The sequence below is a fragment of the Polyodon spathula genome, chromosome 7, assembly GCF_017654505.1.
Source record: "Polyodon spathula isolate WHYD16114869_AA chromosome 7, ASM1765450v1, whole genome shotgun sequence".
Classification (NCBI taxonomy): domain Eukaryota; kingdom Metazoa; phylum Chordata; class Actinopteri; order Acipenseriformes; family Polyodontidae; genus Polyodon; species Polyodon spathula.
This window is the reverse complement of record NC_054540.1, coordinates 56,823,540-56,843,038: the sequence shown is the minus strand read 5'-3', so window position 1 is coordinate 56,843,038 and position 19,499 is coordinate 56,823,540. Positions and strand designations below refer to the sequence as shown.

Genomic DNA, 19,499 nt, shown 5'->3' with positions numbered 1-19,499 from the left:
TCTGGAGAAGTATTTTTTAGAAGTGCAGCAAAATAATATAACACCAAAAAGATATCTTTCACAGCCACTTCCCGCAGTGCTAAAAAAAAAAAAAGCAGAACCCACTTTCCAAGTGTGAGAGTGTGATTTATATTTCTGCCTGCTTAAAGAATAAAGGAAATCTAAAGAGATTGAGAAGATTTGTTAGAAGCAAACATATCCCATTCAGCAGATATGCATTCACTTCTTGATGTTGAAATTTACTGGTGCGCTATAAAGAGTAATTCTCCTCTATCCCCCGAATGTAGCTGTTAGAACAATAACACCTTGATTTGTGGGTGCTGTATCTCAGCGTAATGGTCAAGATACACAATGATTTGATGTTGAGTAAGAAGAAAATTGGATTTATCTAGAAATTGAAAAGTAACCTCATTTCTCTTGAGGGGAGAAAGCCTCGCCACTTACCTTAATTCTAGTTGAGTTACAGAAAGACAGTGGCCCACAAAAAAAAGTCAGCATTCATTGAATAAAATGATTGCGTGTCGTAAAGCTTGAGCAGTTCTGTCACGAGATCTGCCTTCCCATTATATGGCAAATGGGGCCCAGAAAATCACTAAGTTATGAGGGCATAAATCTGCAGGTTTAGATTTGTGTTGCACTGGGTCTTGGTTAAGCTGAAACTGGAAACGTGATCAAAGTTACCCTGTGTGTTAAAATTATAAGCTATCCTGTATCTGTTCACTATTTGAATATAGCTATGCAGGTTGTATTGGGGTAAGAGAACTATGCAGAATTAATTTGACCAGGGCAGGGGGTCAGTTTGTCCATAATTTATTTTCCAAAATAGAGACATTGGAAGGGTACACCACTGCCACAGGGCCATCAAAACAGCACAAAGCCAATCCAATATTGCTTAAAATCACAATCCAAGCTGGTATTGTTTGACATTGTGACAATTACATAAAACCTAAATGTAACATAAAGGCAGCATCAGATGCAGTCTCACTTTGGCTACATGGTGCCTGAGTTATCTAAAAGATAACAACTAAGTACCAACAGTTATGCAAAAGAGAACATTGATTACACAGGTTTTTATCCGCCAGCATCTGATTTCATTTGTGATTAAATCCTGACCCCTATTAGTGAGGCCATGCTGAGTATGATGAAAAATGTTTGCATAAAAATAAAATAAATAAATAAATAAATCAGAGGTGCCCAATAATGATATTGGTGTGCATTTTTGAAAGCAGATAGCTCTAATTAATTCACTACTGAAGTATGTTACTCTAATGAAAATTGGTTTGAGCAACCGCAGGTTTAATTAAGCGCTGTACTGTACATGAAATGATGTGTGTGGGGGGCGGGGGGGACGGGTCCTTTGTTTTTAAGTAGGAATAATGTGAAATATATGTCTTGTCTACTTTTTATAGGGTGTACTGGAAGAAGGATTAAAGGCACTTTGATGTTGTGGAAGTCAGTTGTTCTTTTCTGCATGTCCAAGTGCTACCCAGGAAACTATGGCTGTTAGGGAGATGTTCTTTTGAAGAACAGCGTTTGCTAATCACCAGGAAGTTTTAATCTACGTCTTCCTGAAGGGCCACCGGCTCATTATTGCCCCAGAATTCATTATTAGGGTTCTAGATTAAAGAGAAGACCGTTCCGCTTTCTATTTACGTCGTTCACCTAGAGGTCAAATAGAAAGCATTGTAGATGAGCTGGTATAAAGACACAGCTTCTCTGTCCTAGTGGAAGAAGTTGCAAAACACAGATTTCCTCCTTAGACTAATTAGGCCAGAGCAGTAATCGATAAAGTAAAAAAAAAAAATTTAAAAAGCAAACAGTTTGTGAATCGCACATGTAAACATTGGGTTTGGTACGCAAACACTTAGAGAACAGTCTTTTTTTTGTTAAATGTTCAAATATCTAACGGCTCAGTAGGAGTCTGATGAACATCTCATTAATTATGCAAATAGGAATGTGCAACATGGTCTCTGCATCCAAATCATCCTTAATTGGCCACTACTGTCATGCTGTGACTTTATAATCGGGCAGCAAAAACAATGTGAGATGTTTAAGAAAACGTATAGAAATTGAAGGTTAATATTTAACATTCATGTAAAAGACTAGATAGGCTTCAGTTCTCGCAATAACCTGCCTCCCGAGCAGGTGGGGGGGTGGTGTGCACACGCCTATCAGTTGACTGTACCGTTGTCTCTGTGAAGCTGTAGGAATATGACTACCTGTTTGTTTTACAGCAGTGCACTTGTTTGGCCTAACATGGCAGCTGCAGCCAGTAGAAACACCTCTGTACGAGAACGGAGTGAGCAAAGAGGGCAAGGGAGCTGAAGCCATGGAAACCACGTTCTCTCCCGTTGGTGGACCAGGTCCAGACAAGCCTGACCGAAGTGAAGGAGGAGGTAAGGTTATAACCCTGTGTTCTCACGCTCTGTCTCCTGCTCCGTGCAGACCAGAGGAAGAGGTAGGTGGAACAAAGACTAGCAATACCACAATGTACACCCCTGATGTATCTAGTACCCATCTCAGAAGAGGATCATTGTATCAATAATGCAATATATATATATATATATATATATATATATATATATATATATATATATATTATATATATATATATATATATATTATATCCACAGCAGTCGCAGCGCACCTGCATCCTTACACATCCTGTTGACAACATCGGTTCAAGTAAGTGCAAATACAATAAAATTTAATACCAAAAATTTAAATCAGCAACACAATGCAAAGCTCCACAGCCCAGCTTTTGCGTAAAACATCTTAAGTAAAATCTTTGCATAGCTGTTTAAGGGTGTTGCAGAAAGCAACTTAACTCAATACCTTACATGTACCCTTTAAGTGCTATTCTTAAGGTGTTTTATGCAACTGGCCACTGATCAGCTCAGATCTCGCCCGTGTTAAAGAGACTGTTTAGGTATGTCTTAGGAATAAATGTTGCTTAAAAACATGTCAATCCACATTGTCAAACACATCCAGTTTTTAATGAGAATCGAAGTGAAAGGTGTCACTTATGACAGAATGTTTTATTTAATGCCCAAGGAGAGTTGTGTTTGTGGAACTTAATAAAAAAACAAAAAACAGATGTAACATCAAATGAAAGTTTTCCACGATCCAGGAGGTGCTGCAGGGTTAAATATACCAGCAATAGCGTACTTACTTTTAAAATATTTAGAATATATAAGACAAAACATAATCAGCAAAACCCGCATGACACTGCTTATCCCAACGATGAAGCAAAAATGTAAAACAAAATAAAATCCTCTGTGTTCTCCTAGATCCATAGCCAAGAACTTGGCATCCTTGTCGGTTGCCATTATGAGTCCCACTGCTTCAAACTTTAAATGGCTGAGTGTCAATCTTTCAATAATTACAGCTGTAGTCAGATTACCGAATCCGTCCCTCAGATTACCAAATAAAATGAGGTTTTAACTGGGGGTTAAAACACTGCGCCCACAAGGCTGGGAATATGATGCAGCCAGATTGGTTTTTTTTTTTTTTTATGTTGGCTGAGAGTGCAAATTAATGATGATCAGCACTGTAGGCAGTTAATTAAAGCAGATGAAGAGACGGCATTTTAATCACTTTCCAGAAAAACAAACTGCAGGTTGATTAACTCTTAGACCAGTTACCCACTGCCCCCTCATTGCAGAATAATAAATAAAAGTACGATGCGTACTGAAAGCAAAGTGTAATATCAAAATGACAAAACACAGGATGCTGGTCAAGGTCTCGCTGCATGCCAGTAGCTTCCCATTTTGAAATGCTGTCTCTGTGACAGTGAGCTTGTGGCGTTTTACTGTGGTATTTCTCCTAGTGATACACCATTGTCTGAAAGGTTGCAGTGCTATTTCAATCAATGAGCAGAAAGCAAGACCATCCTGGCCTAGCACTACGGCTCTGGAGAATCTTCCTCGTATAACCAAAAGGGGTATGTGGGGGTGTACAGTTAAGCTAACACTTTACACTGTGTCTCTTAAATATGCTTGCTTACACCGTAACAACACAGCGATTTCACATTTAGTTCTGTAGTTACAATGCCAATACACTTTTAATTACAAAACTCACTTTAGGCAGTTGCTAATGTATTTGCATATGTGGCTGTGTATTTACAATGTAATTGTCATGGAACCACATGTGCAGTTATGTGATATTAAATGAGACACATGTGAGACACTTAAAATAAAGTGTTATGTCTTTTTATGTCACTGACATCCATTCCCACTAAAAACTGGGTAGTTTATGAAAATTGACACTAATAGAACTGCCTCAATATGCTGTTACAGCACTGACAGAGGAGAAAGCCAGAGCAAGCAAATAATGTGATTTGAAATTCTAAACTGAGTTACCTGTATCTCCATTCTTGGAGCACTGTAGCTAAAAGCTTGACCAACATATGTTTGAGGCAGATTTCGGAGACGGTGGCAAGACTAGTTTCACGGGTACACACTGAAGTGCAGGAGACGGTCGCTGCTGTAGATAAGAAATAGTAGGTTGCCCTTTCTGGTGCTGGGGTTGTATATCCCAAGACATTTGGCTGTGAGCATCTGCCACTTTCAGGTGCTGTTCAGGGCTCATCTCTTCTCCTGCAGTCTGATTGTAAGGGGCGATGGTAGTGCTTTGAATCCTCACTGCTATCAGTTTCAGTGTCTTTGTCATTGTCACAGTCACTTCTCTAGTTTTAGGTGCTTTCAGGGAGGCTAGTGGGATGCGACTGCAAATCTTTACCCTCTCAGCGCCGGGTCTATCGCTGTGATCAGTGGTGTCAGCCTTGGAGGTGAACACTGTGTCAAAGAGCTCACTGTGACATGTTTATTCCCTGCTGCAGACTTCGAAGTGTACAGTAAAATACATTCCTCTAGAATAAAAAGGAGGAAATATATAACCAAGGCTTGCTTTAGAGCTACTGTGTTGCTCTGATGAAGTAGACTTCTTTCTGCAGATAGAAATTATAGAGATCTAACCTTGACCACTAATCATTGATTGTTTCCCAGCAGGACTGCTTTTGTGTGTCTAAAAAAAAAAAAAAGGTTAAAAATGTAAGATGGGCTGTAGGCTATCTGCACACAGCCTTATCTGACTTTAATTTAACAATTTAAAATGGGGCTAATGTCTAAAATCTTATTAGGAATTGCTCAAAAACCTTTTAATTGAATTCTCTTAATTATAATGACCTGCGATTTATATTCTTCCTCAGGCAATTTCTTTGGAAAATCATTAAACTTGTTATCTGCAGCTATCAGGGTAAGGTTTGAGGAGAGAGCCGAAACAGCTGTATCTCCATTCCTTACACCCTGAGCCTAATCTCTTTTAACATACCCATTTTATATGGTTACCAGATACATAGATCTTTCAGCAATGTGTGGAATTATCAGTCAGCGAGTGGGGAAATTACTATATTTTTTTTATAAAAATGAAATAGCCTACCCTAGCCCAGCTGCAGTTGTGTTTTATGTTGTTTGCTGTGGTTTTGTGCTCCATTGACTCATCTGGATAAATAAAGGTTTTGATTGAAAAACTGGTTGGGAATGGGGGGGTGGGCTTTGTGTATTGATACTTGAACTGGTCACTCTATTCTTGCTCAGGAAAGACGGTGTTTCAGAGAGGCAGGGCGATAGACAGAGGAGAAGTGGATATCGGAACACAGGTGATGCAGACCATCCCTCCAGGTCTCTTCTGGCGCTTTCATGTAACCATCCACCACCCGATGTACCTGAAATTCAACATCTCCCTGGCCAGGGATTCTTTGCTAGGGATCTATGGCAGGAGAAACATCCCTCCTACACATACTCAGGTATTTGCAAGAACCCCCTGTCCCCAACCCTAACTCCCACCCTAACCCCAACTCTTCATGACGAGATAGAACTTGCAACTTTCAAAGAATGAAAATAACTGAGTCTGGTTTTTAAAGCTCGTTTTCTTCAGGTTAATGGTAGTGCGTAAAATCTAATTTTATTCTAATTCCCTTTGATTTCTACACCGAGATCGCTTGTGTGTGTGTCAGCCTGGTCTTTGACATTGGTGACTCTGCACTGGAGCAGCTCCTGGGGTGCTTGGTTGCAGACAGACATCTGTTCCTCTTGACCAGAAATAGTAATACTCGATCACCGCTGATACAGTTCCTTCAGGTCCCCCAGGCTAGCACAAGAGTCACTGCCCTGCATTTTCAACTGATTTATGATGCAAGGCAGTTTGTTTTTTTATATGCATCTTATTACATCTGCACATGATGAGACTGGCCGTAATTGTAATTAACTGATTCATTTGAGGATATTTGCAGGAGGTTGGCGTTTGAGCATGAACAAAGAGACCTTGGGGTTTATTTTAATGACCTCGAAGCTTCAGATCTAAATGCCACCACAGTTTAACTCTGTATTAAGAGTTAATACAGTGATTGGTGGTGAATGAATGACTTCTCTGATCACTAAATGGATCAAAAGAATATGATCCAATGATGTCTGTGATACTGCGTTCATTCATAAATTGTTTTTTTTTCTATCAGTTGTTGCTAAATTTAAAAGTTTTGATGTTACCGCACTTCCCTAACTCCATGCATCACCCCTTTCCTTTGATTGTTCTCCTTACTTGTAAAAGTATATTTCTACCTGTTCTACTAATAGAGATTTACTAACACATTAACACTTTGCCCTGCTAATAATAATGGAAGATTGTTTACTTACATAATTATTGGCGTATTTATTCATTCATTTGTTTTACAGTTTGATTTCGTCAAGCTGTTGGATGGCAAGCAGTTGATTAAACAAGAGACCAAAAGTTCAGAAGATTCCTATTTCTCCCCTCGGAATCTGATCCTTACATCCTTGCAGGAGACTGGCTTTATAGAGTACATGGACTTGGGAACGTGGCACCTCGCGTTCTACAATGACGGCAAGAAGATGGAGCAAGTTTTCGTTCTCACTACCGCCATAGGTAACAAGCAGGCCAAACAATTTAAATGAGGTCATAGGAATGCAGAATTAATAAACGAGACATTTACTAACTGCTCTGTTTGCTCACAGCGATCTTAGAAAACAAATTGCGTTTACTTTTGAACTGCAGGGTCACAATGCCTGGAATGCATTTCTAAATAGCTGTACAATAAAGAAAGGCCCATTAGACACAGGTACAGATAGTGGCACTGCATTGAAGTTGCTCTTTATCAGAGAGTGTCTATCGCTAGAAATCTTTGCCTGCAAATTACATTTTTGGGGGTTAATGAAAAAAGTCTTTTGTGCTTTTCCAAGGTCAGTCATTATCGTATGCGTTGAGATATTATTAAAAAAAAGGTAATTACTGACATGTTCCAGTATAGTAGGATTGATACATATTTTATAAAGTTACGGCAGGTTGAAAATGTGCTGGTACATGAGACGTTTTTGTTTTGTGTGTTTCTTTATTTTTGCAAACAATGTTTTCTTTTGTGTCTAAAATAGTGCACTTCCTTCTCTCCACTGCCAGGTGCATCAGGGCTTGCAGCCAGCTAATGGAAGTTTCTTATTCCCAAAATCTGTTCTACTGTACATGGTGTCTAATTAGAGTGCAGCACCAGGGTTTCAAAACAAAGGTGAAAAGTAGTCTCTGAGTGAAAGTGCTAAAAGGAAAGCATCTCACCCTTAATTGACTGACCTTAAGCTATTCATCTGCAAGCAGGTGTCTTTGAAAAAGGTGTGAGATTCATTGATGCATTGCCCAGCTGCTCCCGATAAAGTTCTAGTTCTATTTTGGTCTGCTGTACGTGTAGAGCGGGCCCTCTCAAAGACAAATGTATCTGTGCTGTAGGATTCTCAAGGGTTTCACAGATAAGCTTTGCATGCGAAAAGGTCACAGAGACAGAAGCATCTGAAAGCTTGCACGTTTTGATCTTTTATCGTTCGCCTTTTCTTCTCAAACGTGATAGATATGGGGACAGGAAAGCACATACATTGATAACAAGCTGAAATACAGCACCAAAGATACATATATATTAAGATTTAATATTAAGATTTAAATGCATCTGTATTGTGTTGAGCACATTTATCTTGTTAAATATTTTCATATAATTACATTGCAATAACTATGCAACTACAAATGGTGCCTGCTCAAATAATTGCATGGAAATAGCTTTGTGAATAAAAATCATTTTACCTGATTTAAATTACAAGGCAACATCATGGTATTGGCCTGTTCCATGTAATTAAACATATATTGGTTACCATGTGCAAGCTGAAACCATTGGTAGTTATACAGTCATTACAATGCAGTTACACAATTAAATACAGTGGTGTGGTCAGACCGGAGCTCGCCAGAATGCAGTTCTAGTATTTTTTTCTATAGGCATTTCAGACCTCTCATATCATTCTCCCACTGACACACAGACACAGAAAGTAAAGCACTCTGACAAGATAAAGAAAGATACTTTGTGCAAATACTTGTAGAAATTAGATGAATGCATTACCTATTATATGTGTTTCTAGAAGTCCAGTATAAAATGTGAATTTGCATAATAATTCTTGTTTAAGAAAATCAATATTTTAGTGGCATTCTGGCAGCTTTAGATTTAGCACTACACCACTGGCTATATGTTACCTCTATAGTTAGCATGTATGTTGCCCAAGCAATACAAAAGGGTATCCTGAGCTGTAGGCAAATCTTATTTACTTTATAAAGCCATTCCTTTTTTTTTTTTTTTGTTTAAGTGGAGGCCATTTCAGTACACTACTGTAGTGTTAGGGAGAACTCGGTAGAGAAATACTGGTCTGATGATCAGAGTGAACTGCTGTTTGTTTTCTCTTGGCAAGAGATAAAAAAAAGAAAGACAATAAAACATCACTATCAAAATAAATGACTGTCTGCACACAATGGAACAACTTCATAAAGAAATATAGAATTTCTACTGACCAGCTATTACTAAGTATACACTTTATGTGTTTAGAAACCATGGATGATTGTTCAACAAACTGCAATGGGAATGGAGAGTGCATCTCCGGACACTGTCATTGCTTCCCGGGATTCCTTGGGCCTGACTGTGCAAGAGGTACAGTTTTTAATTTGTGTAAATGCTGAACAGGAACATGCAGGGCACTTATGATGTTTCTTGTCTATTCCCTGTGGGTGGAACATGGTTTGTGAACTGTGAGCAACAAGCCTAGGACTGCTAGAGGGGTCATACTGGGGCGTTTGAGTGTTACTGTCCATGGTCTTGAACCATTCCCTGTCAAAATTATATGATTCTCAAATGCTTTCAAGCACCTTTGCAATCCTGGTCTGTGATGGGGATTGACAAACAGCTCCTAAATCCTAAATTCACCAAGACCTGGCTGATAAAAATTCCCCCAGTAATTTAGACTTTTCACACACATTGCAGTTATTATTATTATTATTTTTTTGATCTAGAGCATTCTCCTGACTTTTAAAGGGCTCTGGGTTCAGCAGACACATTGCCAGAGATCCATTCCCTTATCCTTCCATTCTGTTCAGGACTTTTTCTTTGATACTGCACCTTGTATCTTGAATGGTGAATCACTGAGCATGATGTGCCTGTCTACAAGGGGACATTGTGGAGACTACCATCGGGGATAGAATTGGTTTTGCTGACATTGCAAGAGATTGTAGGGCCATTAATTCCTCCTCAAGGGGTCTGTCTTTTGAAGCAAAATCACAGAAAGGTCACTGAGGCCTTGTCAGGTCTTATGGACCAAGAGGCATGGAGTGGAGGGAAGGTCTGAGCAGCTGGTGTGAGGCTGGAGCCACTTGGGGACTCCCTTTCATCATCAGCCATCTGAAATAAGTGAATTGAATCTTGTTGAGACTGATAAAGGATAATGCACCTATGTTATCAAAGCTCCACTCTTACAGAACGATTAAGAAACAAATTGGGTGAATCTTAAATTAACCTATTTTCACAGTAAAATGTTAATTAAAAAAAACAGTTGTTATATAGGGGCAATGCTATAATACAGCATTGTTTTATTTCACTGTAAATTGCATGTGCAGTAGGTATTCCAGCAGAAATGGCAACTCCACCAGGAGAGTAATTAAAGCCCTCTTTCTGTCTAATTATGTGCATAGCAGTACCCATCTCTAAGAGTCATTTGTAGTAAATATCCACTTCTTTCAATTGTTTGCTCTTCTGGGTAACCCCTCCATATGTGCTGGGGTTTTAAAAGCAATCATGATTCAAAAAGAGAAAGCTGCACTTTTATGATGATTTGGAAAATGTGTTCTTTGGATGCCTATTATTGGGATGCTGTAGAGAAAGATCCCTTCATAATTCCACACCATCTCCGGCAGTCAGTCTAGAGTAAATCAGCAGGCATGCTAAATTCAGAGGTGTCTGCAGTTCACCCTTGCAGGTTTTGTGAATTTGGTTTCACTGTATTACTGTATGTAAATTACACTTAATGGAGCATGGAACTTTACAGCTGAGAGCTGCGTTTGGTGTGCGAGCAAAAACTACTTTTTAAGTTTAATAAAATTTCAATTTTCATGGTACTTTCCAGCAATACCCAAAGGGCATCCAAGAGAATCGGTGAGCTAGTTGCTCTTATTGGAGCTCAGCTGAAATGACACTTGAACAAATTGAAATGCTACGGGTGTGAACTGAATTTCATGGAGCGACCTGTTGAAAGCACGCCGCAGCAGGGTTAGGTCTGCTAACCACTTTTTTTTTTTCTTGTCATCATTAATGCCATTACGTTGTTTCTTTTTTTTTTAAAAAAAAGGGTCACTGTTGTTTTCAGACTCCTGTCCGGTGCTGTGCAGTGGGAACGGGGAATATGAGAAAGGCCATTGCGTGTGTCACTCGGACTGGAAGGGGCCAGAGTGTGATATCCCAGAGGACCAGTGCATCGACCCCACCTGCGATGACCATGGAAGCTGCATCAAAGGAGTCTGTATCTGCATCCCTGGCTATAAAGGAAACATCTGCGAGCAAGGTGCGCTTTGCTCTTCATATGATGGTTCTTTATTTGCTTTTCCTTAATGACAGGACTGGAGACTGCTTGGTATTGACCCTTTGCACGAGATTGCCTGCTCTAGCATACTGCACAGTAGAAAATCTTCACTCAGTGGAAATACCTTTTAACAGACAGCTAATATAGGTCACTCATCAGCACCTCTCTGACTTTCCTGACACTATATCCAGCCTCAATGATAAGACTGTCATTCCCCTCAACTGAATCCATCTGTTGCTATTTACTGTTTGGATCTGAACCAGCTGTGGCAAGGACCAAGCATCTTAATAACAGAGCTAAAAGCCAAAGGTGCATTTACCATGTCAGATTGCAGTCATGTCACACCGATATACCTCACTAGCAGATGTTCTGCAAGTTATAATGTCCAACTGGCATGCAACCTGCAGAAACAACTGCGTAATGGGGGTTAGAAAAGCCATTCACTCTTTCAAATCGGGAGAGGTCATAAAAGTGTGAGGAGAAAAAATCCATCTTCACAATCATAAGGGTTCATTTGCTGTTAGATGTTCCAATAAAAATAAAAACCTAGTTGCTCCACACACAGCCAGCTGTGACCCTTGGTTGCTATGGACCATACAGAATGGAGAATGTTAACTGAGCAATTCATGCGTGACCCATTAGAACTCAAGTGTGCCTGTTCTCAAAGACCAGCTCCTTACGAACTCTGAATCCAGTGCTTTTCAAATCCTCCTGAGCTCTTAAATGTACTCATAAAGATTATAACCACTCAAAGAGCCATCCGCAGTTTGATTGGACACCCACTGCCTCCTGATACAAGACCTCCTCTCATCATACTCAGTGTTCCTATTTAAAGTGGTTTCAAAAACCCGGTGGTAACACTTTATGCTGTCCTCTAATTGATGTGCATTTACATTGTGGTTACTTAGTAAATACATGTGTACGAATATATAATTAGTGTTATTATTCATAGTAACAATGTGTGGGTTTTTTTTTTTATTTGGTATATAACCCTAATCATGATTCTAAATAAACCTATCCCTCACCCCCTAACCCTTTTCTTGTTTTTTTTCTTTTTTTTTTTTTTTTTTTTTTTTTTTTTACTATATACCATGTATTATGCATTTCTTTGTATTTAAAGTATTATGTATTTTCTTGTTCTTACTGCATCTTGTAAAGCACTTTGTGATGGTGGTCCACTATAAAAGGTGCTATATAAAATAACGATTGATTGATTAATTGATTTTCTGATTTACACATTAAGTAAATGTGTGTTTGCTACGTCTCTTTTACAGGAGTCTAGAATGGTTTCATTAAAACAGACTTTGATAAAAGAATTAAAAAAAAAATGTCTTCAATGTAAAGCTTTGTAAATGGGGCCCGTTGTTACCGTAGTATTCCATTTTCTCTTCAGCCGCGTTATTTAAAATTCTAGCTCAGTAAAGTAATGGTTGTAATGTATTGCTTGTTCCTCAGAGGACTGCCTGGACCCGCTGTGCTCTGGCCACGGGGTGTGCGTGCAGGGCGAGTGCCACTGCTCCTCCGGATGGGCAGGGGCTCGGTGTGAGAGCACGCTCCCTGCCTGTCAGGAGCAGTGCTCTGGACACGGGACCTACCTGCCGGACAAAGGCAGCTGCAGCTGCGAGGCCAGCTGGACTGGGACTGACTGCTCAACAGGTATGGCATGATCTGTCAGAGCTTTATATCGGGTGGAAAGAATCGGGAGCTTGAAACGAAAAGGTGAAACGAGTTCAGGCCTAGCAAGCTCAGGCTTCATCCTCGTCTTCAGTATTTGTAACAGTTCAGTTATGGGGCTGCATCAGGGCCCCAACAGTGCTTCTCTTTTTTTTATATCTTTTTCAGTGAGGGAATGAAAATATTTTCAGTGGTACTCTTGTAGATTGTAGTTTGGTGTCATGATTTTATGTTAGAAACACAGCCAAACCAGAGAGTTTCCCAATAGACAGTATAACTAAGGTACCGAAGAGAATGATTGAAAAAAAACCTATGAGAAAAAAGTTGAGAACAGGTTGCAAACAAAGACCAATTGGTAAGATTGTCTGCTTCTGTTAAAGATGTATTTTTTTTTTTAATGAAACACTTTGAATTTACCTCATGCATATACAATTAAACACTTTGAATTTATCTTTAGGCATATACGATTAAACAGTTTCATCTGCGCGGTCTCCTGCAAATTTAAAAAAGCATAATTTACAGTTCACTTCTAGGAGGTCTAGTACTAACTTATTTTTCATGCTGAGTGCAAATAAGATTTCACAGTGGCCGGGTCAGCCTGATGAGGTGTTTGTGCTCCATTTTGTTTTGCCAGAATGCGACTTCAGTCCCAGCTGCTCTTCTAAATCTTTATCTTTTTCATTTTGACCTAGAATTGACCTGTTTGTTTGTTTTTTGTTTTTGTGGGTTTTTTTTTTTTAAATAGTTGAAATAAACATGAATACCGGTTAATAATGGAGAGTGACCTATAATTTGAGTTATTCATTTATCCAGAAAGATTGATTGTCAGAGTCCTTTTATTTACATATTCGCTCTCAAAGATTGGTATATACCTTGCAGTGCTGGAACAAAAGTCATTTTCATTTTATTTGTCTGTTATCCAAGTAGGGTAATCACTATGGCTTTTATAACCAGAACCTCAATAGTCTTTTTGTGTATTCGGGTCATCTTGCTTTGTGTTTTTAGTGACAATGAAAAGCTGTTTGCTGCAGTGAAAGCTGCTGCAGATTTGATAAACACTTTCCTCTTTAATACCCGCTGAGTGGAAAATGCACCTTGCTCGTCCTGACAAAGAAAATCAACCCTCAGCCTGCTTCTGCTTGTTTTTAGCTTGCCTGGGTTTAAAGAGTACCTGCCATCATACAACGATTTATTGATAGCCCCCTGCTTCGCCAGTAGAACAGGGAACTCAATCGTATCCAACTGCAGCGCCTCCCATTTCAACAGCTCCAGTCATGCATAATAATTGCATTTAAAAAGGCCCTGCTTTAAATAAAGAAGAGTTTATGTAAACCAGTTCTGTAAAAGCAATAAAGCTTGACTTGTGCAACAAAGAGTTAATGCATTATTTGAATGATCAGCACATCTAGGGTTACCATATGGTATTATATATATTTATAATACCCCACTTTTCAACTCACACCCCAATGCATTCTGGTAAGTGTAGTCCTGCTGCGAAGCATACCTGAGACAGGTCAAACCTACCAGAATGCATTGCGGTGTGATTTGAAAAGCCTGAACTGTCCCAAACTCTCCTAGTGTTCATGGAGTCATATGGTAACCCTACCCAGATCCCTGAAATATATTTACATTCTTGTGGTATTTGTTATGCAGTATTGTCGGCATTCACGCTATGATGTAGACAGTAAATAAATGCATCTTTTATCTGAACCCAGTGGTTTCTAAAAAATAATAATAATATATTCAAATAAAATAAAACCACTGCCAAACACATGTACACGGTAATATTTAAATATTCCTTTATTTATATTACCATTTATTTTTATTTTATTTTAACGGTAAGACATGGCTGACTGATGACAGAAAACATTTTTCTCCATGTGCCTCGGTTCCCAGCATGGTGTTTTTGCCATTAGCAGTGTAGGCTTATAAAAAAAAATAAAAAATGCTCCATCAGTGTATTTTCCCAAAAATACATTTTTGTACCACATTACAGTCAATAACATTCTTAAAACTACAAATGAATGCATTATGATTAGAACATTGAACTTTTACTGTTACGAACAGATACTTGCTCTGTGGTGGGTGATTCATAGTGTAGAATACATGCTGTGCTCTTGTTCGTGCATTTCTATATCCCAGAAACAGGGCAAGTGGATTTTTTAAAGAAATGTCCGAGTTAGAAACATCTTTGAGTCATGGAATGTGTTCTTGTTGTTTTTATACTGTATATTTTATCATCCCATTGAGCTTTTAAATGAAAAGCAATTTATACAGGGAATTGATTTTGGTACGCCTTTCTGCTCATAGGACTTTAACCACTAATATTCGACGTTAAGTTGGCCAGAGCTTTCATATCAATCTGCCCATGTTCTCAAGGTCCTAAAGCGTATAAAACAGACAACCTTCTGCCAACTGTTGAAGCAGTAGAGGGACCAGTATTGCTTGAAATGTGGCCAGAAAAGACTGTTCACACAACCTATGATCATGTCTGATTGCGCATTGTTTAGTTGCCTCGTCTTTAACATAGCTTAGGTTACGAAATCACATGACATAATAAAAAAATAGACCTCACTGGGCTCCGGAGTAGCGCATCCGTTAAAAGTGCTCCACATGGAGTGCAGGATGTGCCCTATAGCCTGGTGATCGCAGTTTCGAGTCCAGGCTATGTCACAGCCGACCGGGAGTTCCTAGGGGGTGGAGCACAATTGGCTGAGCACTGCCTGGGTAGGGAGGGCTTAGGTCGGCAGGGGAATCCACGCCTCACCACGCATCAACAACCTCTGTGTCCGATAGAGCGCCTGTGGTTCTGCAGTGGAGCCTCCAGATCTGTGTTGTCCTCCGGCGCTATAGGTCTGGTGGCCTCGCTGTGGATCCGCAGCGTGTAAAATGATGGATTGGCAGGAGCGCGTTTCGGACGACGCGTGCTCCAGCCTCCGCTTCCCGAGTCGGCGGGGGGGTTGCGAGCGGTGAACTGAGGATACAGATAATAATTGGGCACACTAAATTGGGGAGAAAACCGGGGTAAAATAATTGGAGACAACTAAATTAAAAAAAAAATAATAAACCAAAAAAAAAAATGAAATAAATAAATAAACCTCACAGACTCAGCCAGCCCGGTTCAGAGAATAACTTCATCAACAGGTTGATGGCCTGTAAAAGCTAACATGACTTAAACTCTCTTTTTAAACAGTGACATAGATTATGAGTAACCTAATAGATTAAGTCCAAAATAAATCAAGTCTAAAAACACCTTTTGTTCAGTTATAATACCATTACAATCCTCATTACCAGTGTGTTAACTATATACAAGTGCCCTCACCTTCAGCTCTGAACACCTAACTGTTGCCACGGCCCTTTATATAGGTGTGCATGACTGATACATTGGACACTAATGTAATAACAATACATGCTTATGTACCTATGTACCTACTATGCAGTATTGCTGGTACACACAGCACTTTTTATATTGGTGCATTTTAGGATTTAAAATCTCCGCAGCAAATAAAAAGCAGATTTAAATAAAGTGTATTCTATTGGGTGAATTTCATAAAGGTCATCTTTCTCAAACAGCATCTTGCTGGAAAAATATTAATCATATCATTTTAAGCAAAATGGTAGACAGCAGAGTCTTGTTTCGGTACTTTTGCGGCAATGTCATTTTTAAAAAGTCACAGAGATGGGTGCATTTTGAATGCGGCTATTAAAAGGGATGTATATTTAAATTGAAATAACTTTTCATTACACTTGAATAGGTAGCCCACAAGGGCATCCAGCACACTTTGTACCAGCTGATAAGCCACTGCTGGGTAATATGTGCTTCTAATCTTTATGGAAATGATTCATTTTATCTTAATAAAAATCGGAGCATCAAAAAGAGTATATCAAAGAATATGACAAAAATATTAATAGCATGCTTCCATTTTCAGACTCAAAATATGAGCTTTTTAGCTTGCAGATGTGTGCCCAAGGTTCTTTAAAAAAAAAAATGAACTGGAAAAATAGTACACCACCTACGATTAACTGTTATGGATTTCTAGAAATGGTTTTATAGATACTTGAGTTAATAAGAAAGCCAAAGTGTGCTGATCTCCACCCCTTTAACCCTCTATATATTGGAGCCCAGTCACAAAGTTGTAAATATTTAAAGAATGTTCTTTTTTATAAAAGACGCAATAAAGTCTCATATCTGTTTGACGAGTAGAAACATTATTTAATCCAGCAAAGCACAGCCTTCTATAAAAAACTAAAACAAAACTTTATGAATAGGGCACAGCATGAATTTGTTTGCCTTTTAGAACTGCGTGAAATATAAAGTCTATCATAATAGTAGCACTTCACAAATTCCATTTATTTTGAGATCAGATGGCACCATTAAGCTGAGGGAAGACGAAGCCGCTCTGGCATGGAACTTGGTTTCAGGAAGTTTCACACCACCGCCTGGCACACCAGGGAAGACTTGGGGTTTGATACAGCAAAGTTATTTCAAACTAGGTCTCCCGGTTTCTTTATGAATGCGATGCCTTCATTTTGTGTACATTATTCCCTTGCCCACAGAGTTGTGCCCTGTGCACTGTGGCAGCCACGGCGTCTGCTCTGGTGGAGAGTGCCAGTGCGAGGAAGGTTGGGAAGGTTCCGGCTGCAGTCGGCGTACGTGCCACCCACGCTGCGTCGAGCACGGGCACTGCAAGGATGGCAAGTGTGAGTGCAGCCCTGGCTGGGAGGGGGAGCACTGCACCATCGGTAAGCAGCTAACCCTCTGCTCTGTGTACAGTACTCTCTACTTACTCCTCACCAGCCAACGTGTAACTTAAGTGACAGCCTTAGGGTCTGGAAAGTTACAGCTGTGACCACTTAGAATTTTAGGATTGAGACATGCTTTTATATATATATATATATATATATATATATATATATATATATATATATATATATATATATATATATATATATATATATATATATATATATATATATAGATTTATATAATTTAGATCCTTTATTTAACATCATGTAGTCAACAAAACTACAAAATGATATCTGCTTCACTGCAGTAATGGGCATTTGCTTGTAGTATAATATGGAATAGCATCTGAAGTCATTGTTATTAACAACACATTATGACAGGAATGCATTGCCTTCTAAATATGAATCTGTTTTCACTCGACTGACTTGTGAAATTAATTCATTTATTTTACTGCAAACTATGTAACACTTATTTAACTGCAAAATCCTATTTGATCTGGTGATGTGCTTGTCTGGAGTTGAGATGTGTCTAAGCTTACAGGGTAGTGCTGGTGTTGCTACCAGTGGGGTTGATTAATTTTGTCCATGAGGTTTCTAAAAGAAATTACATTTCACAAATTGGTTGCAGGAAACTTTCTGGAGAATCATTTCTCATAGTTTACACATAGAAAGTGATAGACATGAGGTCAGGGATTACTGTAAAAAATCAACTGGCATCTATCCACATTGTGCTCTATAGTTATGCTGTATAAATTAGGACCCTCTGGTGTCACATTCAGCAAGGTATAAGCACGGCATTATCTTTAAGCTTCCTTTAATGTGAAGATTATCTCCAGCAAGGTCCTGGCTCTAAATTGCAGATACTAGTTGTAGTTTTCCAGCTTAGTTCTTTGTATCTCAGCTCAGAGTACTGTGCGTGTGTGTGCATTCAGCCGATAAGACTGTTAAACAGATTGCTATGAGAACGAAAAAGTTATTTTTCACTTTAAATAATACAATCGAGGGGATAAATGTTTGTGATGCATTTCCTTTCCTCGCACAGGTCTCGCTGTCGGTGAGATTTTCTTTTTTAATTACTGCATGTTGTGAAACTGCCAACTTTTCTTCAGCACTGTTGGATCCCCAGGCATTGCTGTCTAGCCTGTGCCACCAATAGGACTTTACAAAGACAGACTCATAAGTTAAAGCAGGTGCAGGGCTGTCCAATGATTGGCTCTTGAGCCATATGTGGCTCATGAAGCACAGCAATATCTCTCTCGACACGTATCCCATAAGAAGGTTTTAAATCAGTTTAAAAAGACTGCAAGGATATATAGTCTTAGGCAGCACTCCAGGTAAGGTTTTGGGTCTGGGAGTAACCTACCCTCTAATTTTAACACTCAGAGAGTAAAATGTATTTTCTGTGGGTAAAATGCAGCATTACCTTGAAGTAATGAGTAATCTCTATTTAAATGCTATACAATCTTTAATGGTAATAGGCTAGGCATTAAAAAAGAGCCTTTCATTTTAACTGCAATGTTACTTTGAACTCCTATGCAACCAGGTGTGTCTTCTGCAAGGTTCTTTATCAGATCAGCACATTTTTTACATTACTTATATTTTAACATTCATTACACTCAGTGAACATGTGAAAACTTCAATATAAAGCCATACAGATAAATAAAATAAAGAAATGCATTAATGAGTTATAAAAGTTTGTTTTATATTATAGGAACCTTTTTTTTAGTGGTTGCCTCTGACGATTCACTCTTCACTCTGCGCAGCTTCGATTTTTTTCTTGTTCTTACTGTGATTGGCTGAAAAGAAAACAGGGCTAGCCAGAGATTAGCTCATGTTTGTTGGGTTGTTTTTTCTTGTGTACAGTTTCCTAGTAACTGAATATATTGTATTCTGGGAGATGTAGTTGTCAGTTTTAGGGGAGGCGGGAGCGGTGGCAGCCAAGCTGTGCAGCAACATTGCTATGCGTAGTTGTACGCATTCAATTAAAATGTAGTGCATATTTTGGATTTTTTTATGTGTAAAAACAGCACTGCGTAATTTATATGCAGCATGTTGCTATTGGATTTTATTTCTTAATGTATTTATTGATTTATGGCTATATAAGAAATCCCTGGTAATCAGTAAAATAGCCAAATT

The 19,499-nt window shown here is 38.9% G+C and overlaps 1 protein-coding gene across 3 annotated transcripts in view; it reads left to right on the top strand.

Annotated features, from left to right (window-relative positions):
* The window catches only part of LOC121318909 (teneurin-1-like), a 158,788-nt gene that overhangs the window by 95,169 nt on the left and 44,120 nt on the right, over positions 1-19,499 (top strand). Inside the window, exons 6-12 of one of the 3 annotated variants that reach the window (XM_041256105.1) lie at positions 2,238-2,396; positions 5,598-5,806; positions 6,732-6,942; positions 8,924-9,025; positions 10,713-10,925; positions 12,399-12,599; positions 17,175-17,360. In XM_041256105.1, the coding sequence (XP_041112039.1) occupies positions 2,238-2,396; positions 5,598-5,806; positions 6,732-6,942; positions 8,924-9,025; positions 10,713-10,925; positions 12,399-12,599; positions 17,175-17,360 (1,281 nt within the window). Of the gene's footprint in view, positions 1-2,234; positions 2,397-5,597; positions 5,807-6,731; positions 6,943-8,923; positions 9,026-10,712; positions 10,926-12,398; positions 12,600-17,174; positions 17,361-19,499 lie in introns of all 3 variants that reach the window. The other 2 variants (XM_041256106.1, XM_041256104.1) reach the window with 2 other exon arrangements.